The 27,129-nt window shown below is 39.7% G+C and overlaps 1 protein-coding gene across 5 annotated transcripts in view; it reads right to left on the bottom strand.

The window, feature by feature from the left end:
• The window catches only part of ADAMTSL1 (ADAMTS like 1), a 418,285-nt gene that overhangs the window by 68,203 nt on the left and 322,953 nt on the right, over nucleotides 1-27,129 (bottom strand). For all 5 annotated transcript variants that reach the window (XM_062017375.1, XM_062017376.1, XM_062017378.1 and 2 more), the window contains 3 exons: nucleotides 24,583-24,667; nucleotides 14,551-14,852; nucleotides 10,265-10,394 (listed from right to left, as the gene is read on the bottom strand). In XM_062017375.1, coding sequence (XP_061873359.1) covers nucleotides 10,265-10,394; nucleotides 14,551-14,852; nucleotides 24,583-24,667 — 517 coding nt within the window. The remainder of the gene's footprint in view (nucleotides 1-10,264; nucleotides 10,395-14,550; nucleotides 14,853-24,582; nucleotides 24,668-27,129) is intronic.

Raw genomic sequence — 27,129 nt, 5'->3', positions numbered from 1 at the left:
AATGGTGTCAGAAAGTTGCTATGCATATATAAATCTCCATTCTAATAACTATAACAATATGGGTTTGTATGCAGAATCCACAGACTACAGAATGGCAACTTAATACACTTCTAACTTCTCCTGAGTGAGAAACTGTCTTCCTAGATCTTGGAGAAAATAATGACTTTAGACAGTACAGTTTGCTTATTCACGTGAAGGGGAATGAACTTGTCTGACATATCTGAACATCTTTGTTCAGATCAGCAAATATGGCAGTATAACTATTATAATTAAAAAAAACCCAAACCAACCAAACATAACAAATCCCAAACCTCCATCCAATATAGTTACAACAATAAAAATAAATGGATCCATCAGCCCATCATTAAATGCATTACTGTTCACATCTGTGTGAGCAGTTCAAGTCTTTCCCGAGGCTGTGAATGACTACTAACATCTAATTATGGTGTAGAATAAATCAGCTTAGTCACATTTCTAATGCACAACACAAACTCTACTTCATCAGTAAGACCTTTGATGCTTAAAACTGTTAGCAGAGAGGCCATAGGAATGAAGATCACATAATTAAAGATGGAAACTTTAATGGACACAAAAAACAGGGCTTGCTTTCCTTCGGCAAATGTTTCAAACCTACTTGGCAGATACAACCCTATCTAATCAGTCTGGGTCTTTTGCTAAGACTTAATTCACTTCAAACTGAATGGAAATGGAGGTGCCTCCTTGATTTATTCCATGTGTGAATCTTTCTGACATGTGAGTAAGGCAGAGAATGGTACAGTACATTTTCAGCAGTTAAGGCCATATTTTCATTGTCACTGTTGGGAAAGCCTCCTTTTGCCAATTAAATTCTACTGTAGAGGAAGTAAATTTATAACAAAAAAAATGGGAATAAATATATAGAAAAAGCTACCAGTGTGCTTCTGGGCCTTGTGCTGACAAATAAGGAGGGTCTGGTTGGGGATGTGAAGGTTGGAGGCAACCTCAGCTCCAGACCATGGGATGATAAGAGCTCAAGATCCTGTGTTGAAGAGGCACAAAGCAGGACCCTGACCCTGGATTTCAGGAGAGACAACTTTGGCCTCTTCACAGACCTGCTTGGACGGATCTCATGGGATAAGATCCTAGACAACAGAAGTGCCCAAGAGAGCTGGTCGATCTTCAAGTGCCACTTCCTCCAAGCCTAGGATCAGTGTGTCCCTACATGTAGGAAAGCAGGAAAAGGAGGCAAGAGGCCACCATGGATGAACAAAGATCTACTGGGACAACTCAAGGAGAAAGCAGTCATCTACAAGAGTTGGAAACAGGGGCTGGTTTCTTGGGAAAAGTATAGCAACAGTGCTAGAGCATGCATCAGTGTAACCAGGAAGGCTAAAGCCCTTCTAGAACTAAACCTGGCCAGGAAAGTTAAGGAAAACAAAAAGGGGTTTTCAGGTACATCAGCAGCAAAAGTAAGATGAGGGGGAATGTGGGCCCACTGATGAACACGGAGGGTGCCCTGGTGAACAAGCATGCAGAGAAGGTTCAAATACTGAATGCCTTATTTGCTTCAGTCTTTACAGCCAAGGCCGGTCCTCGGGAAGCCCAGTCCAGCACAGATAGTAGGATGGCCTGGACAGCAGAGGACTTGCCCTGGGTGGAAGAGGTTAAAGACTTCTTGGCCAAGTTTAACACTTGTAAGTCAATGAGTCCTGGTGAAATGCATCCCAGAGTGCTGAGGGAGCTGGCTGATGTGGTTGCTAAGCTGCTCTCAATCATTTTTGAACAATCATGGAGGACAGCCGAGGTGCCTGAGGACTGGAGAAAGGCCAATGTCACTCCAGTCTTCAAAAAGGGCAGGAAGGATGACCCAGGAAACTACAGGCTGGTCAGCCTCACCTCCATCCCTGGAAAAGTGATGGAACAACTCATCCTGAACGTTATCACCAAGTATATGAAGGTAAAGATGGTTATCAGGGCGAGTCGACATGGATTTACCAAGGGGAAATCCTGTTTGACCAACCTGATATCCTTCTATGAGTGCAAAATTGGCTGGCTAGATGAGGGGAGAGCAGCAGATGTCATCTACCTTGACTTCAGCAAGGCTTTTGACACTGTCTCCCATAACATCCTCATCAGAAAGCTCAAGTGGCTTGGATGAGAGGAGGATGAGGTGGAATGGTGGAATCAAAGAGCCCAGAGGGTGGTAATTGACAGCATAGAATCAAGTTGGAGGCCTGTGGCCAGTGGAGTTCTACAGGGATCAGTTCTGGGGCCAGTCTTGTTCAACATAGAATCATAGAATCATAGAATGGTAGTAATCCATCTTCATCAACGAACTGGATCCCGGGACAGAGTGTACCCTCAGCAAGTTGGCTGATGACACCAAACTGGGAGGACTGGCTGATTCCCCAGAAGGCTGTGCTGCCATTCAGTGGGATCTCAACCAGCTTGAGAGTTGGGCAGAGAGGGACCTCATGAGGTTCAACAAGTACAAGTGCAGAGTCCTGCATCTGGGAAGAACAACCCCCTGCATCAATACAGGCTGGAGATTGACCTGCTGAAGAGCAGCTCTGCAGAGAGAGACCTGGGAGTCCTGGTTGACAATAAACTAAAGATGAGCCAGCAATGTGCCCTTGTGGCCAAGAAGGCCAATGGCATCCTGGAATGCATCAAGAAGAGTGTGGCCAGCAGGTCGAGGGAGGTTCTTCTCCCTCTATTCTGCCCTGGTGAGGCCTCATCTGGAGTCCTGTGTCCAGTTCTGGGCTCCTCAGCTCAAGAAGGACAGGGAACTTCTGGAGAGAGTCCAGTGCAGGGACACCAAGATGATCAGGGGACTGAAGCATAAAAAATGAAATTTATGACCTGGAGATTTCTGTAGAGGAAAATAATCTATCTTGGTATATACTTCTTTGGAGTATGAAGGAAATATGGTATGTTATTTAAAAAATTATTTACATTTGTTTTCTAGTATTTTCTGAATGTAGCCGTTTGAAAGGAATATAAGGAAAAAGTCTAGATGTGGAATTCTATCTAATAAAGGAATAATCACATTACTTCAAAAGGCAAAGCAGACAGAAATTTTAAATTAGAAGACCTGGAGGCAGATTCTGATAGAGACCCTGGCACTTACATGTTGTTTTGCTTCACATTTAGATGTGACACATATAGCTGATAAGGACCACTCTCTATAGGTCTCTTTAGTGACTTCACTGTAGCCACTGCTGAGTAAGATTTAGTGAGAAGCACACAGTTATTGCTCCACCATAGGCTATGCACCCAGCAAAGAAGGGAATGGGTGGGTTGTCAAGCACATCTTGGAAAATCTCTTAAAAACTAGACATTTTATGATGGGGCATTTTTATTTTTAAAAAGGAGATAGAAAGATAAATATTTACAGGCCTGTCAGTTTGACTTCAAGGCCTTGGAAGCTGACGCAGCAGATCATCCTAAATTCTATTATGCAGCACATGTAGGACAACGAGGTGATCAGGCCCAGTCAATATGGGTTTTTGAAGGACAGGTCCTGTTAAAGAAACCTGATCTCCTTCTATGACAGGGTGACTTGTTTGTAGGATGAAGAAAAGGCTGTATGTGTTGTCTGCCTTGACTTTAGTAAAACATTTGACACTTTCCCCACAGCATTCTCTTGGAGAAATTGGCTGTTCTTGGCTTAGGTGGGCATACACTTTCCTGAGTGAAAAACTGGTTAGATGGTCAGGTCCAAGGAGTCATTGTCAATGGAGTTAAATCCAGTTGGCAGCTGGTCATGAGTGGTGTCCCCCAGGGCTCAGTACTGGGGCTACTCCTGTTTAACATCTTTATTAATGATCTGGATGAGGGGATAGAGTGCACCCTTAGAAGTTTGCAGATGAAACAAAGCTGGGTGGAAGTGTTGATCTGCTTGAGGGTAGGGAAGCTTTACAGAGAGATCTAGATAGGCTGGATGACTGGGCCAAAGCCAATGCCATGAGTTTCAATAAGGCCAAATACCAGGTCCAGCACTTGGGCCACAACAACTCCCAGCAGCACCACAGGCTTGGGGAGGAGTTGCTGGAAAGCTTCCAGGCAGAGAGGGACCTGGGAGTGTTGGTTGACAGCAGCTGAACATGAGCTAGCAGTGTGCCCAGGTGGCCAAGAAGGCCAATGGCATCCTGGCCTGGATCAGGAATGGTGTTGTCAGCAGGAGGAGGGAGGTGACCCTTTACTCGGCTCTGGTGAGGCTGCACCTCGCATACTGTGTGCAGTTTTGGGCCCCTCTCTACAAGAAGGACATTGAGGTGCTAAATAGGATCCAGTGGTGCGCTACCAAGCCAGTAAAGAATTTGGAGCACATCCCATATGAGGAACAGCTGAGGGATCTGTAGCTTTTTAGCCTGGAAGGAAGTTGCAGTGAGGAGGGTGGTTGGTCTCCCTAGTTACAAGCAATGGAACAAGAGGAAATGGCATCAAGTTGCACCAGGGGAGGTTCAGGCTGGATATGAGGAGTAATTTCTTTACTGAAAGGGTTGTCAGGCATTGGAATAATCTGCCCAGGGAGGTGGTGGAGTCACCACCCCTGGAGGTGTTATAGAGAAAGACTGATGTAGTACTTAGGGAAATGGCCAGGACAAAGCCTGGATTTGGTGGTCTTAAAGGTCAGTTCCAGATGAACCAATTCTATGATTCTATGATTTTCAGTTCACAGATTAATGTATTTTAAGTCCAGGGTAGTATTACAGTAGTGTAGGGTAGGCATGCAGCTAAAGCAGATCCAGCATAACAGAGTTGCCCAGGGACAGCAGCCTGTTTACATCTCTTCATATAGTCCTCTCTTTAGCAAAGTAAGTTTAAACCAAAAATGTGATTATGATTCTCTCACTGAGGTGATGGCTCCTGTTTAAGCTCTTTCTGGACCTAAAGGCTTCAAATAAGGGTGAATCTATCTTATCTGACAGCATATTCCTTCTAATGTCTGATTCTCCAGGTTACATCATCAGTGCTTCAAGCAACGCCTGTGATCCCAGGAGACTCTGTTGGCTATGTTTTAAGAGTCTATCCGAGACATTCTCAATGCACTTCAGTTCAAATTAGGCTTAAATACATTCTATTTTTAATAAAGCCATGATTCTGTTAGAAGTTGAAAGTATTTGTGTGGCACAAAGATACAGTCACAGCAGCATTGCCTCATTAATGCTAATTCTAACTTACACTGCTGAGAAAAGACTGTGACAAAACAAAGAACTGGTCTACCCTTCTAGTAAGGCTGTACCTATCTGTAGACAAAACGACCTGCAAATCTTTTAACCTTATTCATAAGCTAGACAGAGATGCTCTAGTATTTTGAGGAGTGATTGCAAAACACATACTCATTGACACCCTCCACACACAGAGGTCACCTTTAATATATTAGAGAAAGTTTTGGCCGTTCCCCACATATTGAATTTATTTCAGATTGTCAACAAGTGCATAATCTTACACTATCTCTGACCTACCAGTAACCTAATGCCTCGTGTCTCCAAATCCATTCAAAAACTTGTTGATTTATTTCCTCTTTATAGTTTGACTTCTTCTGGGAAATGAAATAGAGCAAAACAGATGGACAATACGTCATTCATCAAATAAACATCAAAATAACAACAGGTAATCTATTGCACAAACACAAGCCAAGCAGATGTAGAGGAAAAAAAGAGAAGAAAATGAAAAGAAAAAGGTGATACTGTGCAATGATATAGATTGTAGTCTAACTCAAGCTATTTTGACCCTTCAAATCATGTATCAGGACTGTTCACATGATTTCCTATATTTTCTGGCTGACAACAGAGACTCGGAGGAGTACAGAAAGAGTATTGGGATGAAACCATGTGCTATTCCTAGAATCATCTGCATTTTCTTCACTGTTTTAATTTGGTTTTGTATAATTCAGATGTTCTTTGTTGTTCAGAAGGAAAAGTTCAGTTTTGAAAATATGCAAGAACAAAGCTGTAGAAATTGCTTGGAATTTCCCCCATTCCCAGCCATCTGGATTTCATTGCTTTGCTTCTCTCTCTACTCCTCCCTACATGTTTACCAGATCTTTTCAACACACATTGACCAAGCTATTGAGAAGTTGTAATTAATAACACAGTTACGAAATTCATCCCTTTGGTAGAGTTGTTGGCTCACCATGAGGTGCTCATGCTGTTGCTGTTATAAACAAGAGAAATTCTATCTGATTAGTTGATGACTGCCTCTGTATTTTGGGTTGTGGTGGCTGAGGAAAAGACATTTTGGATGTGAGTCATTTTGTTGTTGAAAACAGTAAAGCTAACATTGAAATAGGATTTTTATGATTGTTTTTTGGAGCAATTTAGAATACAAACATAGCAGTTAGCAAAACTGAGTGGTCTGCCCTTTTGTTTTTTGAGCTTAGAGAAGAAACTTCTAGACATTGAACAGCTATTCTGCATTTGCATCTGGAAAGATTGTGCTCTGCTCCAGTACTGCTATGTAATCCTGGAAGTGATATACACAAACTAAATAACTGAATGACTGAATTGAAATAGTCGTAGACTTTATCCCTCTCTCTCAGTACATCAAAACAGGCCATTCCATAGAATATCAAACAAGGGCATGAAATGATATGAAATTTTATTCTGTACTTGCTTTGCTGAAGACCAGTTATTAGCTCCCAACATAGCAATCAGCTCCATGGTGTTTTGCTGTTTCTTAGTTCAGTGCAAAATGAGAATTTTTGTGATACAGTTTTCCAGGAGAAAAGGGAAGGGGCTGTTTTTCTGCTATTTTTCTTGAGGCAATTAGCAAAAAGTTCTCAAAAAAGTCTGAAGCCACAGGAAACAGCTGCTTTGGGATTTGGATGAAGCCTTCCAATTTTTTGTATGCAACTCTTCCTGGTTCTTCTTTCTTCTGTAAGAATTTTTAACATGATATTTTGCTGATACCACATAGCTGTGTTTTGTTTTTCCGTCTCTCTTCAATGGACTCAAAAAAATAATGCACTAAGATATTAAGCCAGAATTTCAGTGAAAATTATAAAACTCTCTCTGCTGTAACACAAGCAGAATCACCTTTCAGAGTCTTCATAAATCTGAAGTATTGACAGAATATTCTAGCTTTTATTGTATTTTGTTCCAGAAGAGTTCAGAGCAATTAGGAACTGAAGATGATAATACCACAGACTGATTTCAAGGTGAAGCTTTGAGTGACAAAGTCTTTTAAGTTTAGCCACATTTATTCTCAGTAGGAAGCAAAAATAACAGCAACAGTGAAAGTCTCTTTAGCACAATTCTTAAGTGTTCACAAATAACAATGAAGCAACACCAGAATGAAACTGCTTTTTACTGACTACTCCTACAGTATCTGTCTTGAGATGTATGCCTTCTGACCCTCCAGAATGGCTGACTAGGTTCTCTGGTTCAATGCTTTGTCTGTATTAAACCAGCTAAATTAATTGACCAGGAGAGGCTTACATGACTGAGGTACTGCAGAAAATGCCACAAGTTACCAAAAATGCCTGCAACAGAAGCAACGTGAAGCTTGAAAGTCTTAATTTTTAAATATTCTCCCTCTGAAGCTAAACAGTATTTTGAACTGTATTAAATTTTAGACATAGGCATTAACTTCTAAGCATGCTCGGCTTTTTCAGATCAAGAAAGAACAGTGGAATAATTTCTCTAAATATATTAGGAAGGAATTTTCACTTTCTTGAGCAAGACTTCTCAGCTTTTTCTTCATGATCTGGACAATACTTCCTCGTCTACTGAGATATTTGTCAATCCAATCATCTTGGTTGCCTTTTCAGCAGACTGCCTCCTCTACCCACCACAACTGCATACTCCCATCAGTCACATATATAAGACATTTTAGGAAAGTGGGTTTTATAAGAAAGTATGTTTAGCTTCTGTTAATGCACTTTAGCAGCTGGAAAACAGAGAGAAGAGCCAACACTATGACACCAGCCAGCTCTCTCTATAAGCTGTCAGCAAAATCTCTGGGAAATGTCAATGGCTCACAGATCACATTTTGGGAACTTCTGTAACAGGGATCTAAGTGCATAGCCACAGAGTAGTGCAAGTTTTGGACTTGTCAGCCAGTAGCAACACTCTTCATCAGTGTTCATAAGGATAAGATTTTCGCCTAAATTTCCATCAGATTCTTGAATTAATGTCCTGTAGCATTTTGTGATCAAAATAGAGAAATCCCTAAAGCCTTTACCTTTTAATTTTTTTCCTCAATGTTATCTTTGTAATTCTTAAGACTTTTATAATTAATGATCATGAAACACTAATCTTTATATACTAAATACTACCAGTTTAACTAATATACCACTGTATTTAATACAGTGGCATTAGTAGACATGGCATTGCAGAAGCTTGCAGGACCTAAGGAAGTTACCCTATCACAGCCTCTCTGGGAGACACATCAACTTTCCTTCATGCCTGTCTTTCCATTAGCCGTTCTGCCTGCTCTTTGCAGCCTACAATTTTAGGTCCCCATGCTCTTACCAGAGGAGCCATTTTGCAGAACACGTGCTGTTCTTCATCTTCTGCCACTTAAATCTCTGCAGACAGGAAATTTCCTCCAGACTGAGGGGACTGAGGGGAGAGTAGATGCAAGTAATTTCTCCTTTTCTCAGTTGCAGCCCTAGGGGTGCATGAAACCTTCTTACTCTTCCTCCACTACCTCAATTCCCTTTGCTTCTGCTTCACAGCCTGATTCTCACCTACAGTATGACTATCTTGGAATCCATGGGGTGAACTACATGCCCAAGATTACTTGAAACTATCTTTGTTCTGGTGGCAAGGTTACCATAGTGGTGTGAATTATCACACAGATTGATTCAAAAAGTATTCACTCAGTTCCTCCAAATACTTTTGTAACAGAGCTCACATAAACACTGGCCTACATGAGTATGCAAACAAATTAAAAAAGTCAGGATTGAAATATCTTCATAAGCAATTCTTGTAATCCTTTGGTGAAAGATGTCAGCATATTTGGCTCCACTTGTCAGAGACTCAAGATTCTGATCATACAATCAAATTGTTATTTCTGCCCTTGTCATGCTTGGATGCTGGCCATATTTGATTTTTAAGTTGAACATTTTCTGTGCACCCAAAATCTACAAATCTTTGTAACGGTATAATCCCGTCTAGCCTATGGTCAGATAAAGCATACATACACCTACCAATGCACACTTAAAGCAATATCTACCACGTGGGCAGCACTAAGTGTTTTAAATAGTCCAAGGTTATAAATCAATGTATTTCAAAGTTGCTGCACTACAACAAGACAGTACATTCACCTCTGTACAGCTGGGAATTAAGACAGTATGTACAATATGTCTTGAAGACTTGACAGATCCAGGTCTATTTCCTTAAAATACATGAATCATATGACAGCTATTTTCTCTTATAGACAGTACAGATGTGAATCTCTGCAAACAAAGATCTGACATGTTTAGGGTCAGGATTGTGGAAGCTGCCCGAGGCCAAAGGAGGAATAGATTCTGAAAAATCTATTGTGAGCAGAGAAGGTGGAAAAATCTCCTTAAATGTGACACAACTATAAGTTAAGCTAATCAATAAACTCTCTACCTGTAGCACCTGAGAAGGCAAGAGGTTTGATGTTTGACTCTTAGTTTAACCACTGTTTTGCACTTCTCAGTCAGTATGACTGTGTTTTGAAGAGGCTATAAGACTCTGCATTCTGAGAATGACCATGTGTGAGGCAGTGTATGCCTCCAGACCTTGCTATTGAGTCTGGGGTCACTACTTAATTAAAGTTCTTTTTTTCTCATACTTTCATACATTGTTTAAATAATGTTTAAATTGAACATACTGGACTACAATAATCCAAACCTGTGTATTTGTTTTGCTTCTGCAATGGATTCTACAAAATCAATTAAACAATGTCTGGACAAGACCAAAAAGCACCTGCTTGAGTATCCTCACCTGCAACAACAACACTGACTCAGCTGCGCTGACCTGTTACATTATGTGTCAGTAGAGTTTTACTCACTCACATCACCTCTACTCACTTCAAGATAGTTAAAAGGAGTCCCAGGGGGACTGGAACAGATCTGCTGAGCTCAGACAGCTGACTCTGTGTTAACATGGAGAGCCATCTCAGGCTCTCATCTGTGTGTTTTACTTCTGTACTTTGGCAGTAATTCCCACATCCAAGCATCTCTGTCCCCACAAGTCCCAGATTCATGGGAAACTTGAAGATGAATTTCTCGATTTCATCAGTGATCACATCTCTTAAATCTGGAAAAAAAATTATGTCTGGTGAAAAAACATAAGAAGCCTACCGTGGCGGGCAGGGGTCCAGGCTACAGGCTTTCAGCAGCTGTGGAGGACGGCGGCTGGTTACACACAACATCTCATCTACAGCTTCCCTGGTTTGTTTGTTCAGGCAGGTCACCACAGCCTCCTGGACACCTGCACACAACAACGCATGGTCACAGCCAGCTCTCTATAGCTGGAGAGGTAGCTGAGGGCAGAGACAGGCCTGGCAGGGCCAGTGGGGCTGCTGCCTCTGGGGAAGCACAGCCTCACACAAAGGGCTGCCAGCTTAAGGGGGCAGCCTTAAAAGTTTGCTGTTGGGACTAAGAGAGAAGCTGGAAGTTTAGGCGATTATGTTTTAACTTGGGAAATCCTTACTGATATGGAAGTCCTTAAGTAATCTTTGCCATATCGGTTACTCTGTCTCACTTTTACTATGAGTAAGGAATATTACTTTTTTCTTTCTCTCTCTTTTTTTTTTTTTTTTATCTCGAAGTTGGAAAGGTAGAAAAAAATCAAGGACTGCAACACTGTGTGTCAGGCAAGAGTACTCAGTGAGAGAGGATTTACTTCTTCCTCAGAGGGTCTGAGGACAAAAATTGCCTTGAACTTTCTTAAAATCTAAGCCACAGTGTTTCAAGCAAAGTGGAAATACGTTTCTACATTCATTCACATGTCCTGTAGCTGAACTCCCAATAATTGCATCATCTCATCAAAAACAATCTCATAATCTTTTGAGGATGCTGTTTTTCTTTGGTTTTGCTTTTTTTTTCTTAAAGTGGTGGAAGAGCTTGAACAGCTGCAAGAGCAGTGTAACAGAACTGACAGTACCTTTCACTCTTTCTAAGCAGAGAACATGTTGTTACTCAAACAATGGTATCATATTATTCAGTAAGACCAATGTGCTGCAACTCATTGTAGTTCTTGCAGTCCAGAAATTATTCATGGATTCATTCTTCTTATTCTCAGTACAAGCTGAGGGGAGATCAAAGTGGTACATTCAGAAATATATTGTCTCCCAAGCATGCAAGCCTATTTAAGGCATGCCTGTGATTCAATGGTAGATAATGTCTCCATTGTACTCAAGATGCTAAAAATAAAAAAAGAAATTTGATGGTTTTGGACACAGACATTTACACTGAAATTATCACAGTTCCTGAAGTCAGCTGACATTGTAGTTTTCCTCTTTGCAAGGTGGCCCCATATTTGCAAATCATTTTGCTATTCAAGTAATCTCCTAATAGACTTTAAAAATAAAAGTAAAAATGATCTTCTATTAAAAGAATAAAACAAATGATGATGACTTAAGTCTCAGAAATTTATTTCTATGAAATTTCTATACATAAACAATATATTCTCTACCCTGTCATGCTCAATATCTTTCCAGTTCAATAATTTTTCTGTTGAGCATACTATCATACTGTGTACAGGAAACAGAAGCATATGGATTCCCCAGGACAGACTGTTCCTGGTTGTGGATCAGAGGTAATTCTCTGTCTGAAGGGAAATGGCACTGTGTTTAAGTTACTGGTCTGCACTTCACAGTGATCACTTGTATAGGTCTGACAAGACCAATCTGGGGAAGCCAGGAGACAAAGACTGTTAATCCAGATATATGGAAACTAGGAAAGTACTCTTCTTAACTCTGTGGTAAGAAACCATTGAGTCCTGCCACACATAGATGTCACTATTCTGTTTGGTAGGGGTACAGCTCACTCACCATCTGTGAGTGCTGAGTTTTGCAAACATTTTGCAAACAGTGTAATTCCAGTTTTGATTTCTACTCTCTGAAGTGTGTCACTACTGAGATCTTGATCAATGATTATCAATTACTTTAACTCCTTTGCATCGTCTGTTTCAGTGCCGAGTGTCCAAAAGTGACTGTGAGGTCTTGAATTCAGTGTTTTCTCTCTCAGACTCATGGTTTTTCAAATTCATACAGCGAAGCTTTGATACTACTTCTTTTCATTTTCCAGTACCCCACCTGGCCCAGACTTCTGAGTGAGCTCATATCCCATGCTTATTACTGTCAACTAAGTCACATCTGATTGTATTTCCAATAGCTTTAGTCTATCCTACCAGTACTCTGCTTTGCTCATTATAATTTCCTTTCAGAGATTCTTACAACTTTTTACCTTTTAAACGTAACAGTAGGATCAGTAATCTTGCCTGATAGCATGGGTATTGAAGAAAAAGGGTCCTGGTTGAATTTCGCTAGTCCATGGTTGCTAGACTGGGTATTGAAAGAAGTTTCTGGATTTGATATTTGGTGACAGTGACTAAAAAATAAAATTTAAAAAAAATCTGGCTTGGTCTATCAGCAAGCAAATGTGCTCAGAATCACTTTCTTTAGCTTCTTCTTGAATTTTACACTGAGTGTGTTTCAATATATTGATAACATCTGTTCTCCCATTTTTGATCAGTCAATGGGACAAATGGTTATAAGCTTAAATCAAGGATGGATCATTGAACATTCAGAGAATATAAAAACCTTTGAATATTTGTCAGAATTTCCACAGTACAGAGATAATACTAAAAATTGGATATGAACTTCAGGAAGTTTATGTGCCAAGTAACTGAATTCTGAACATTATTTACTGAACATTATCAACTGCACATTATCAGAATAAAAAAAGCTTTTTGCTTTAAAATTGTTTTCCCTGAAAAACAGACAAATCATTTCAATAGGAAATCTCAGTATAAAAGGTTGTTAAGGGTGGTAACTGCATCTAAGCAGTTTAAGTTCACTTTCAAAGTATCATGAAATGAGACTTTCTGCGTTTATATCTACCATAATAGAACAATTGTTACATGATATTTGATGACAGCTCTTGCAAATGTGGCCACTAACAGTAGACTAAATGACTAATTCCTTCTGGTTGCTGCTTATGGGAGGTGAAAGGTTATTCCTGTATCTATTAAATTTCTTCTCTTGAGACTCCAAAAGAAAACAAAAACAGTTTGACAGGTCTTGCATCTATGACTATGACTTAGCACCTGCTAATCTGAAAAATTTGGAGCTGATGTGAGATAAAAAGAAAACTTGCCTAACATTTTTTTTGTGGCAATTGAAAAAGATTAAATCTATAAAGCAAAATGTCTCTGTTCTATCAGTCTCTGTGATTTATATTTGAAAAATACACACATTGCCACTATATTCAAAGAGACGACTATTTCAAGACTGTATTTCAGAAGCTATTTCAGCTTCAGTATTCATAGTATAAGTGTGACAAATTGTTACTGCTCACTAGCAGCCTCTTGTAAAGTCAATGTTTGTTGCCACTTAGCATACATTAGTGTAATATTTTTTAAGTAAGAAAGCAAGCAGTAGTGGTGATGCTCTGACAGCTCTCTGTGAACTGGTCTCCACACCCACTACTGTCAGCAGTCCAGAAGTCAGCACAGAAAAACATTACATTATTTTCTACCAACTGTGGTTTTTAAGTTTGTAATTGATTACTGATGAATATGTACAGATCGCACTACTAACCATTCATAAAGTGCTGAGTGGTTTCTAGTTCTACGATAACTACTCTATAGTAATCCTTTTTTAAATACCTTAAAACTTTTAATGTAGGAAAACAGCAACTGGAGAAGTGTAGGTTTAATATAAAAAATACTGGAGTGTACATATTTTTCAGAACTAGATGGACAAAATGATGGGGAAAAAAAGGATACCAGAGAACTTTTCATTAATGGTCTACAATGTGGAACCTGAGACCGTGATTAACTTTGAGAACAGACAACCACACTATTAATGCATTAAAGTAGTTTTCTTTTGCACTGGGATTAGAGCTAATGTTGCTTAGTGATAGGAGTCATAGAATTGGCTAAGCTCTTAGCATATCAATAATTTAATGCATCTGCTATGGGAAGACAATTTACTTCCACATGTTTATACTTGCATGGTACACCTCAGGAGATAAAAATTAAGTGACACATGATTCTCAGCCTGTATTGTCAGATCACTCTAACATTTTTGTGAGAGTGCCTTTTGAGTGAAAAGCTGATACAAGGAAAAAGAAATATGTGATACATTGACCTATCTTGGTGTAAGCCTGAGCATAGAAACTGAAAGTCCTGGACTGAAATATGTTGTGCACATGGGATTTCTTCAGTTTTCATCCATGCGTTTTCAAACATGGTTGAACTCAATGACCGCATGGTTACTCAATGATCTTAAAGGCCTTTTCCAACTTAAATTACTCCCATTCTAACTAACTGAGTAAAGCAGTGTATCTATGGGTGTTAACTGCAAAGCACACACTTGAAGAGGGAAAGCAAATCCAGCACTGAAACATTTTGCACTTACCTCCTCCACATGACTCCGAACACTCAGTAAAGCCCTCATATTCCCAGTCATAGAGCTCATCAAACTCCTGCAAGCCACCATACAGCAACTCAGTTTCATCTGGCATATATTCAGTTGCCTCCCCACTGCAGGGACCACTATAACAGGCTCTCTGAGATATTGGTTTGGGACCTTCACATTCATCGATGGGCAAGTCAGCCACAGACTGAGAGAAAGAGAGGAGCACTTGACATTTTACAAGTCGCATCTGGCTGCCCACTCCACAGGTGACACTACAGGTGGACCAAGCCTCAGGAATAAATCTGTAAAAGAGAAAGAGCAAGGTAAGTTATGTCCACAGCCAGGCAAGCAAAAGTTGTATAGCCGTGTTCTGGACAAATTCTGTTTAATGAGAAACAAATGCTTCACTTTAATAGGGCTATTATGAAACACACATAGAAGCTATAGCATATTGTTGACAACTTAATGGCAACAGTAGAAGGTCTCTCAAGTAGTCATGTGGAGCACACATTTAGAGCACCTGCCTTGATTCTAAAAGATGTCAGTGCAGGGCATCCTGCAATCTCCCAAAGTCCATCATGATTCCACTAGCTACCTTTCACTAGCATTCGACCTAGAACACCTTTGTTTTAGTTAGGATCACAATTATGTCACTAGTAAGTATTGAGCAGGCTACTGGTATCAGCTAGTTGCAGTATTAACAGGGAAAATAATTTTAATCACTGTTCTTGTACTTGTGTTTTCTTTTTTTTGTGTGTGTGTGTGTGTGTTTTTCTCCTAGCACAATTTACTTTCTCTCTCCTTTAAAAAAGTCAGTGTTCCATTTCTATTCTGGATTTTCCTGGCTGTTGCTCTTGTCTCACTGATTAGGAGCCCTTACATGCTCCAGATTTTTGCGTCTGAAAGTATACACATACATTGATAAAAGCACTTTGCAGCCATCATTACAGTAAGACTGGTTGAATTCTTTCTTTTTTTTCCCTCAACAATGGAAAAAAAATTGCAATTTATCTCTGTTATCAATGCTTTTTAAAGACCTTTAAAAAAATAATTGTGCTAGAAATTGGCCTAGCATTTTGCTCAAAATAACATCAAGCAGAAGGGTCACATCCAATTCCATACTACATCATTACCACCTAAACCCAGGAAATTACATGCACTTTCAAATATCTGTGTGTAGTCATTAATGATAAATGTTTCCAAATGGTGAGCACAAAACACAAAAAACATGACTAACACACAGTCAGTTCAGTAAGTTATTTGTTTTGCATGTAGTCTACCTTCAGCTGCACAGAATTGTGCTTTTCTGTATGCTGACATCTGAATATTTTTTGAAAACAGAAGTAGCGTAATACTCTTCCTGAGAAGCAGGTTTTGTAGAAAACAGGAAACGATGGATGGGTTTCAGTTGTCATTGCATGTTGTTTAGTGAAATACCACTGTAATAATAGTCCCTATAATAGCAATCCTAATAAACAAGACAAAGGCAATAACTAATTCTAGTAATGCAACAGTAGTAGCTGTTAGTCAAAGCTCAGTTGTGCTAATAGCTGTACAAATGAAAAATTAAAAGGTACTTCTTGCCTCAAAGAGATTACACCAAAAAATTAATAGATTTTAGCATACTTTTCAGTGACTAGCATGGTGCCATTGCATCAAAGATCACCTTTTTTATTTCTCTGCACTGCTGACGGGACAATAGTTCCTCTTCAAAAGAAAAGTAGGTAGAAGTAAGTGTGTTCTGAGAACACTGATTAATATTTTAAAGAAAAGTGTTTTGCTTCTGTTCTAGAGAGATCACTGTAACATGGAGAAGTGAAGGGTGGAAGGAGGGAAAATCATGACCTTGCATTTGTTTTGGCTAACTTAACCGTGTCTGCTGCTACACAGCTGCTGGAGTGATGACTACATACAGCACCCATCTGTGGGATGGCTGAAGGGTCCTTCTGCCTATCACCCACTCTAAATGGGCAACTCCATGGACAGTGGTGCTCTCAGGCTAGAAACTGAAAAGGATTGGAATGAAAGGTGGAAATTTCTTCAAAGAAAACTGTGGATTAAAATCAGATAGTGCTTGTAGACAAGTGCCTATTCTGGTTTCACTAACCCGTGGGCACTGCTGTGGTGATAGACCAGCATCCTTTTCCCACTACATGAGCACTCTGAAAAAATAGTGAGCTCTGGAATGAAAAGAGGCATTGTATTTTCCAGTGGTTTTTGTTAGGTGTTGAAGTTTCACAATTTGCACAAGGCTGTGTTTAGCTGAAGGGACCATTGTTGCACCATTTGTATGTTAACCTCCACTGTTCTTCATAACGTGTCCTAGGAAGGCAGGAAAAGAAATGTACTGTCATTGACACAGATTTCAGGGGCTGTACTGATCTGGTTTTGGAAAATTGCTTTTGTAATGTACTACAATCACTGAAAATACATTTTAAGGAAATTTTAATATGATAACTAAACAATCATACCATGTTTGTATATAAAACACTTCACATGATATATTGGTCAAACCGTGAAATGCATAGTAGTCAAGCCTTCAGATTGCCCATCCAATGGACCTGTAGTCAATTGCAATTTTCTGCAGAATTTCATTCACACATGAACACTAGGTAGGTATTACTTGCCCAGCTCAATTTTGCAAGGACTGTTTGCACTTTTAGATCTTATTGTTCACATCCCCAGGTGAGAATACCCCTTTTAGACAACAGTGTGTCTATTTTTTTTTTTTCCAAAAACTTTCTCTCTTTAAATTATATAAAGGGAATGTATTTTAAAATCCGTAATCTGTAGACTAAAATGTGCTACACAATGATCACTTGCCTATAAAGGCAGCAAAAATGATTTCAATATTTAAATTGAGAACAGTGATAACAATGGAAGTCTTGGCATAATGTTACTTTTTCCTTCAAATTCTGGGCATAGCTAGGAACTGGTATATATTCTGTATATGTAACTGAGTAACATGCATGTATGTAACTACTCATTTTCTCAGAAGGACAGAAACACTGAATCAATGCACAATAATGGGAGACCTTCCACAACAGATCATATCAGATTTAGAGTGAGATCCATGGAAAGCTCTGCCAAATTTTGTGAAGATCTCCAGGGCACTTGATACACATAGCCACAGCCTCCTCTGCCTAGGACTTTGGTTCCTACAATTTATATTATGAAGGAAAACAGAATGAATACACAGGCTGGTGTTTTTGAGCTATGAAGAAAAATAGTTTATTTTCTTCACTGCTATTCAATTATATATTACCCTTAATTTTTATTGCCTAATGCTTTTTTTTTAAATCCGTTGTTAAGTAAATCCAGGGAACAAATGAAGTTTAAGGCTTTAAGAACACCACATACTAGTAACACTGAGTGTTTGAAGGCACAGACACCCATCTATGAGGGCATCTAAAACCAGACACTACTGGCAAAATAAAAAGTTCAGGGGCTTTCCAAAGAGTTAATTTTTTACTCTGATAGAAGCAGGAACTGAGCTCAGACTTCCAGACTCCTTGTCTTGAGCTGAAATGCAAACCTGCCTGTTTTCTCCAGGAAAGGACACCTTTCCATAGATTTTAAGGGGTGGATAATTCCACAGTATGCTCACACACAGTACTGGGTAGCTGCTGGTACCATTGTTCAGAGAACTGGAACAGAGCTCATGACTACTCATCAATAAAATCTCAGGACTCCATCTGTAACACTAACGGAACCAAAGTGAGCTGCATAGATCCAGTTCCAATCTGAGTGATTATAATCCATTTCTCTATAGTTTCTCTACAGTTCAGTTTGTAGATGATACTTTCCTTCAGCTTTGTGTCAAATCATGCTATATTGTTGGTGCTCTCTGTAAATTCATCACTGCCTTTCACTCCAAGGAAAAGTACTGGTTTATGCTCTGTATAAATATTAGACATCAAATGTAAGTAGTGGTGATTGCCTAAAAGAGATTCCTGAATGAATGGATAGAATTCATTACCTAATGTTAGGCTGCTGTGTTGCTAATCTTCCCTATGACCAACCACACACACAGTTTTAATTTTTTTTGCTGTTAGGTCTTAATATGGAGAAGTTTCTCTAAAATTCCTTCTTCCTCTTCACTGTGTGACACTTCAGCAGACAAGCAACAGTCTAGCAGCTGATAGTTTCCCTATATGTCCTCACTACTTGTTTTGGCAATCCAATAATCATAACATGGTTTCTTTTTTGAGTACAACATTCATAGAAAGTTCTGTTTATTGCCTATTAACCTAAGAATCAGATATAAAATTTCATGATGGAAACTATTTAACAGGGAAAACCAAAATAAAATTGATTTTGACTTTGGAAACTGAAATACCTATTGAAAAGTAAGAAAGAGATAGTGGGTGACTGCCACACTGGCCTCTCTGTCCACATCCAGTTCCTTGAGAACTTTGTCCCTCCCACTGATGCATGTCAGGAATTTCCTTTTGTTTTTTACTGAACTGGCCCTATCACTACGATGGTGCCATCTGGCATCCAGATATTGTTTGCCCTCTTACCCCTCCTCCTCCTGCTCCTTCTTTTCATGGCTAGCACCAGGGTTATTTATTTATGGTAGTATGTTAAAAGCTGGATACGATATTAACACACAAAAGCATTTTTCAAGAGTTAGAGAGAGAAATCTTTTAAACAACCCTCCACCACCCATAAAACCAATCTCATTACAAATAGAAAAACCTGTGCTTTTAAAATCATGACTGCTGCTCTTTTGACTCCGGCTGTAATGCTGTGGTGGTGTAATGAGTTCTGGTGAAAGAGGTCAGATAAAAGCATACTATGGCTTCTCCCTCATATAATATATTTCTAAGGCCTGCTGAATGGTCACTTCAGAGACAGACAACAATAGGAAAACAATATATATGACAATACAGGACAGCAGGGACTTACCTTAAACCTTTGTCCTAACAAAGATTACAATGCTTTCTGACTAGCCTAGAGTTTTTCACAGCAGTTCATCGCCAGCAGTTAATATTTAATTAAGAACATTTAGGGGTGCAGCAGGTCAGACAATATAAACATAACTATCACTTCTAGCTTTCAAATGACTGAACTGGTTATGATTAATTCTTTGAGCAGCAAAAATAATGAAAACCAATTTAACATGGATTTTTTATTTGAGGACTCAGTCCCCAAGCAGATTCTCTGATATTCCTTAAGGACTAAACTCGTTTGGAAACCTTTCCATTAACTAAGGAATTGTAGTCAATTAGTTCAGTGAAATGTGGAAAATTCTATCACTGAATTTTCTGGTGAGTATCAAGCAAATTTGACAGATGAATAAAATTCTCTGTCATAACTTTTTATCACTGTCAGACTCAGTTAATAGGAATAAATTCAGACATTACTGAGAGAAGAGGAAGGCAACTGACAGATAGACATATACAGACAAAATTAAACCGTAAGACTTGCTTCCTTTGGAAATTCCTGAAGAAATAAATAATGGAAGGCACTATATACAGATGAAATAAAAATGAGTCATCTGTTGCTCTAGCAGCACATGTTAGAGAATGATCAGAAATTACAGGTGGAAGAACAATGTGAAAAGTAGAATGTAACTTTATAACTCATAGTATGTAATCTCATAACAAAAATAATATTGAATAGGAAGTCACAAAAGTCACAAGACAGGGACTGACAAATGTGAGAAAATGCACAGAAAAATATGCTGACAATTTTTAGCTTTAGTTTTTAAACTTTCAATCAAAAATAAGTTTTGGGAACAAGAGAGTTGCTTATAGATGATGTTTGCTTTCTCTGACTGAAGAACAGTAAGGAAAAAAAGGATGACACTGGAAGAGGAAGAACTGTCTACTGGCTGCAAAGAATGACTCTGTAGAGATGTGATGGGTTTGTCTGGAGCTGCCTTTTGCTCAATAACAGGAGAAGAGGGTTGAAGTCCCTGTAAACACTTCCCCTGGCTCTGAGTTGGACCCACCTCTGTCCTGGCTGGGCCCATCTGGCACCTTTTCCATCACTATGAAGCAAAATCTGTAGCATATAGAAGGATGTGGAAGGGTAAGACAAAGTGGAAGTGACCATGCAGACCTTGCAGTCAGAGACAGAGGAAGGGAGGAAGAGTGCTGGACCAGAGACTGCCCTGCAGCCCACAGTGAGTGGGACTGAGTTGCCCACAGCTCCAGGAGGACACCATACTTCGAGGAGTGATTGTTGCAGACCCCATGCCAGGAGGAGTGATTGCAAATAGGGACCCTATGCCACGGGGAGCAATTGCACCTGGACAGACAGGAGACTGTGTGAAGAGGCAGACATGGCACGGGCCATGCTGGAGTGCATACACAGGGGGTGGAGAGGAGCTGCAGCCCACAGGATGAATGCATGTCAGGGCTGCCCGATGTGTCAGGGACTCTGTGCTGAAGCAGGGAGGACTGATGAGAAGCCCTCCTGCCTTGAGGTGAGACAAGCTGCAGGAGTAATCAGGAAAGGACTGACTGAAACCACCATTCCCAGGACCCCTGAGTCATTCAGCGGGGGAGGAGGTAAAGATACCAGGATCAGGACTTTGAGCCCAGGAAGAGAGGATGAAGGGGGGGAAATTGGCCTTAAAGGGCTGGTTGTGGTCTTCATCATTGTCCAAGTCTACATTGTTTTCTGTTTGTTATGGTTTTGGTAGGAGGCAGATTAAATTAACTTTCATTTTCTTCCCCAGGTGGAGTAGTCCTGTCTGTTTGGCCCAGGAGTGAGCCCCCCTGTTGTGCCTGGGGATTTCCAAAGGGCCTCGGTTACTTTTATGTACCTCATCTTGCTGAGGTACGGGATAGGGTGTAAGCGAGCAGCTACTTGTAGTTCTTTGTTCCTTGATGGGCCAAAAACACTACAGGAAAATGCTAAGGAAGAAAGCTCAGGAAGAACTTCAGATAAGTGTAGGAGAACAATGCTACATGCTATCTTACACCAGCTAGTGCTTGATCCAATAATTAAAAACTCTTGACCATTCGAACTCTTAAATTAACATACAGCTACACTACAGACTGATTATTCATCAAGCCAAAATAGGTAGGCAACAGCCTTATACCTGTCAACATGGTGGTTCATGGAGTATTACATTGTGTCTTCGCATAACTGCAGAAACACAAGCCAAAAGGTGCATTATCATGTAATGCATCTTGCTTTTCAGCTAGTTGGTGTTTTGAAAATTCCTACACAGATGAAAGAGGACAAGTCATGCTATAAAACTGGCATCAAAGCTGATTGTTGACTGTATCTTGGTGAATTCTCAATGTTTTGTCTCCTTTTTTTATGTCATTACATATAGTTTTTCATTTTAATAACCAGGACCTAAAATGAATAACTGTTTCAAAGTTAGACATTAATGGAAAACACTAGTCATAGTGAGGCACTGAAACCGATTTTATGTGGAAGTTCACCACTCAAGGTCGCTGTCAACAGATTAGATGTTCTGCAACAATATGCAGATGGCTGTTACAGTTTACAGACAGGGATTATACGGCTGTCTCATTCAGCACAAGTTTTCTAAGTTTTCATTTGTCTTTCTGTCTCATGCCTTATCACTAAAAATCATTCCAAACTAAACATAAGGCATAGACATCTCCAAGCTTTAAGAAAGTTTCATAAAGATCCTGATTTTGTCCCCTTTATTTTAGCTGCTAGTCAACACCTATAAAAATTTCTACTTGAATTTAATTGAATGTCGAGTTGATTTCTCAGCCTAAAATAGAGATTATATATACTCTCAGAGTTATACTTTTAAGAGAAGAAAAAAATGTATAAAATGTCATTAACAGCAGAATGAACCTCATCTGGACTTTGCCCCACTATATTGGTATGTTATTATCCCACACTTTTGCATGAGATAAAAAGATTAGAGTGTCTTTGGTAGACAGAGTCTTTATTGCAGCATATCAGTGAACTATAAAGTAAGCAGCTGCACTAAAACAGTTTAAAGTTTTTAAACCTGTCTCCCTTTATGCCTCTCAAGGTCTGTTTTAATATCACAAGTAATAAACCATAAAGTTTTCCAGAATATTTTATTAAAACATAAATCATAATAAACAAAGGAAACTTCTTTCCCTGCAGGTTATGCTTATTCTGTACAAACCCTTTCTTGTTAGTATTTAAAGCTACATATATTTGTATATATATTACTAAGTACTGTCAATATTGTCTACTGTATATATCAAAAGATTTCTTAGTGTAATAAATCATTCCAGATATGATGCCATATCAGTATGATTCCTTTTGATAAACTTTCTGTGAATACATATTTTATTACATATGTTTGGAGAGGTTATTTACAGTTCGAGAAATGCACATTTACCTAAGTGATTTAGTATAGTCACAAGAGAAGTCAGAAGAAAATAAACTGCATATTAATAATGAAAAATGAGTATATTCACAAATATGAACTTTTTAGACTTTGACTCTGAGCTACAAAGTCTACGGAACTCCGAAAACAGTTAAACATCTCATAATATCACGTGCGATAATTACTACTAATACATCTGCACAAATGAGCATGTGTGTTTCTGTGTATAATTGTGTGTTTGTATACATAAATGAGCGTGTAAGTATGTATTTTTGCAAACATATGGCAGCTGGAGTGAAATAATTTTTGAGGGCCTTATTTTATATATCTCTAGATCTATTTCAATGTTCCAGTTTCAGATTACATCTGTTTAGCTCAATCACACCAAAGCTGCAATTATATTGTGTAACAAACAATGGTTTTTAGTCCAATACACAGCTGCAGTTGCAATAAAAAATTCTATGTGCTCAGCCACTAGGAACTGGATAGTGATAAAAGTTGTATATAGAGGTTACAATTATAGCATAAGTTTATCACAGGTCAAGAATAAAAAATCTAAAGCATAATCATAACACTATTCTTAATTTTTTAGCCGCATTACTAAAATTTTCTGTGGTGCACTAGTTTTACCTCAATTTCATTTTCATTTCTATTTCATTGGGCTAAGGGAGTTTAATTATCCATAAATGACAATACAATTCTACTCTGAGAGGTTTTTTATATGACACTTTTCTAACTTCTTTCCACTAATGAAATGTACCATATGCAGAAACTATTAACATGCTTTTTCAATAGCACTGTGTGAATAACATAGCTACATCTAGTCAAATTCACACAGTCAGATTTTCTTATTGATATATTAAAAAGGGAAGTATCAACCCTGAGTAGAAGTGTTCTTTTCCAGCTTTTTATTGGAATACATTTTTCTTCAGCGTTTAGCTGGGCCTATTTCGTAACCTCCACCTTTAACTCCATGAACAGAAGACAAATGAACAGGAACAGAAAAAACCAAAAAGTTATAGTTAATGCAAAAATGCATTAAAAATGTATAAAAAAATTGCATGTCCTAATGCAAAGGGACTGTCACTGTATGTACATAGGCCAGCCTGCCATCCAAGAGGGTTTGCAACAGGAGAAATTGCTACTAGTGACGTACAAGGTGCTGACTGAGATACATCTTGCTGGGGAAAGACCATGGAGTGGCTAGAAAAGCAGGGCAGGGGAAGCCTTTGAAATGATGAGGTGAGTGATGGTAAAGCAATCCAAACCATAGGGATGAGGTTTGTAGCTCATTTTCTGCTAAAGTGAATTCATTTTTTTTTTCTGCAACTACAGTCTTTCTGGAGCAGGAACCACCACTGTCTGCTCGTATTTTACCTCTTCACAGAGGTATTGTAAGAATAAAGGTGTTGAGCTGCAGAGATAGAGTGGTAATGGTGAAGACATAGGTGTGTACACAGACAGACTCTCACTACAACGTGACCTTAAATAAAACGTGTGTATTTGCTTATTAAATCTACATTTGCCCTATTTATAATATAGTTGTGTCTCTTCATATCTAAGTGTGACACAGTCTCAGGCTCATTAATTTCCACAGGGTTGGGTTTTGCCTTTACACTCTAATGAACACCAAACTGAATTTCAAGGGAATGTGTTTCTTAGTTCAGCAAAACCCAGATCCCCATATCATGAGAACCTGTTGTAAGCAAGTTTTTAAGACTTACGATGGTTCTTCAGACACCACTGCTCCTTCCTCCAGCTCCTGAGCCTGCTTATACCATGGCAACTTTGCTTCCACAGGAAGTTTCTCTACGGAGCAAACATAAGCACGTGAAAATTGGAAGCATGCAGTAATGCTACTATGTGTGCCAGCCTCCCCTCTCTCCAAGCATACCTGTGATCCATTTATGCCTTCATTTACATGGAGGCTGAGAACAAAGAAGAGAGAGAAACGAGCAGGACAGAGTGAAAGCAACTCCTTTGTCACTTGGATGATAATGCTTACAATGTTATCACAGAATCACAGAGTCACAGAATCTTAAGGGTTGGAAGGGACCTCAAAAGATCATCTAGTCCAACCCCCCTGCCAGAGCAGGACCTCCTAGAGAAGGACATACAGGTGGATTTTGAATATCTCCAGAGAAAGACTCCACAAACCAGTTCCAGTGCCCCGTCACCCTTACAGCAAGAACTTTTGATTTATGTTTCGTTGGAACCTCTTATGCCCCAGCTTGCACTCATTGACCCTTGTCGTATCATTGCACATCACTGAGAAGAGCATGGCTCCATCCTCCTGACACCCACACTTTACATACTTGTAAACATTAATGAGATCACCCCTCAATCTCCTCTTCTCCAAGCTAAAGAGCCTCAGCTCCCTCCGTCTTTCATCATAAGACAGATGCTCTACTCCATCATCTTGGCGGCCCTGTGCTGAACTCTCTTCAGTAGCACCCATTCCTTCAACTGAGGGGAGAGAGTAGAGGGGGAGGAGAACCTCTCTTGACCTACTGGCCACAGTCCTTTTAACACACCCCAGGATGTCATTGGCCTTGTTGGCCATGAGGGCACATTGCTGGCTCATACTCATCCTGCTGTCCACCAAGACCCGCAGGTCCCTTTCCCCTACACCACTCTCTAACAGTTCATTCCCCAGCCTGTACTGGTACATGGGGTTCTTCTTTCCCAAATGCAAGACCTTTCACTTGCCCTTGTTGAATTTCATTAGATTACTCTCTGCCCAACTCTCCAGCATGTCCAAGTCTCGTTGAATGGCAGCACAGCCTTTTGGTGTGTCAGCCCCTTCCCTCATTTTATTATCATCAGTAAACCTGCTGACGGTGCCCCCTGTTCCCTCATCAAGGTCATTAATGAATAGATTGAACAGTACTGGTCCCAGTACCGACCCCTGAGGGACTCCGCTAGACACAGGCCTCCAACTAGACTCTGTCCCATTGATCACAGCTCTCTGCCTTCTTCCCTTCAACCAGTTAACAATCCACCTCACTGCCTGATCATCCAGCCTGTACTTTCTCAGTTTTGCTGTGAGGATGCTGTGGGAGATGGTGTCAAATGCTTTACTGAAATCCAGATAAACCACATCCACTGCACTACTGCCATCTATCCACCTGGCTACACCTTCATAAAAAGCTATCAGGTCAAACATGACTTCCCTTTGGTAAAACCATGTTGACTGCTCCTAATGACCCTCTTGTCCATTAGATGACTAGAGACAGAACTCAGGATAAGTCATTTTGTTATCTTTCCAGGGATGGAGGTGAGGCTGACCAGTCTGTAGTTACCTGGCTCCTCCTTCTTGCCCTTTTTAAAGACTGGAATGACATTTGCTCTCCTCCAGTCCTCAGGCACCTCTCCTGGTCTCCATGATGTACTGAAGATGATGGAGAGTGGTTTAGCAATGACCTCTGCCAGCTCCCTCAGCACCTACAGGTGCATCCCATTGGGATCCATGTATTTATGCACATTCAGATTGTAACTCTGCCTTCCCTGTATCCTCTGTCACCAGGGCATCCGCCTCATTCAACAGTGTTAATTTGTCTGCAATGTACTTGAAGAAGCCCTTCTTGTTGTCCTTGACCTCACTTGCAAAGCACAACTCCAATGAGGCTTTAGCTTTCCTAGTTGCCTCCCTACGTCCTCTGATGACAGTCCTATATACATCTCAAGTGGCCATCCCTTCCTTCCATGATCTATAAACTCTCTTCTTCCACTTGATTTTGCCCACTAGTTCCCTATTTAGCCATGTAAATGTTCTGGCTCCCTTTCTTGATTTCTTACTCACTGGGTTGCTCTGATCTTGACCTTGAAAAGTGACCCTTGAATAGAGACCAACTACCTTTGATCCCTTTAGTTTCTGGTAACTTGTCCCACAACATGTTCCCTAGAATTGGTTGAAAAGACTAAAGTTGTCTCTGCTAATGTACGTGTCTGTGTTATATGGCTACATAGATAGTTCACTGCTGCAACTAGAAAGGTTATGCTGTTCTAAAGCCAGAAAGTCAAACTGTAGTCACTTCTCAGACTATACAACTGGGCTGTAAAACTAGGCACTTTGGGAAGTATTTTCTTGAAGGAAGTCTTTCAAGTGTAAAAGGCTCCTATTGACACTGCAAAGGCAAAACATATAAAATCCCTGTGTTTACTTCTAACTTTTAGGAATTCAGAAGACACATTAAGCTTCCTCTTGATAGATTACAAAAAGGAAGAAAATCTTGATTCCATGACTGATAACACAGAAAAGCAGAGAAACT

The sequence above is a fragment of the Colius striatus genome, chromosome Z (assembly GCF_028858725.1).
Source record: "Colius striatus isolate bColStr4 chromosome Z, bColStr4.1.hap1, whole genome shotgun sequence".
Classification (NCBI taxonomy): Eukaryota; Metazoa; Chordata; class Aves; order Coliiformes; family Coliidae; genus Colius; species Colius striatus.
This window is presented reverse-complemented; position numbering and strand designations above follow the sequence as displayed.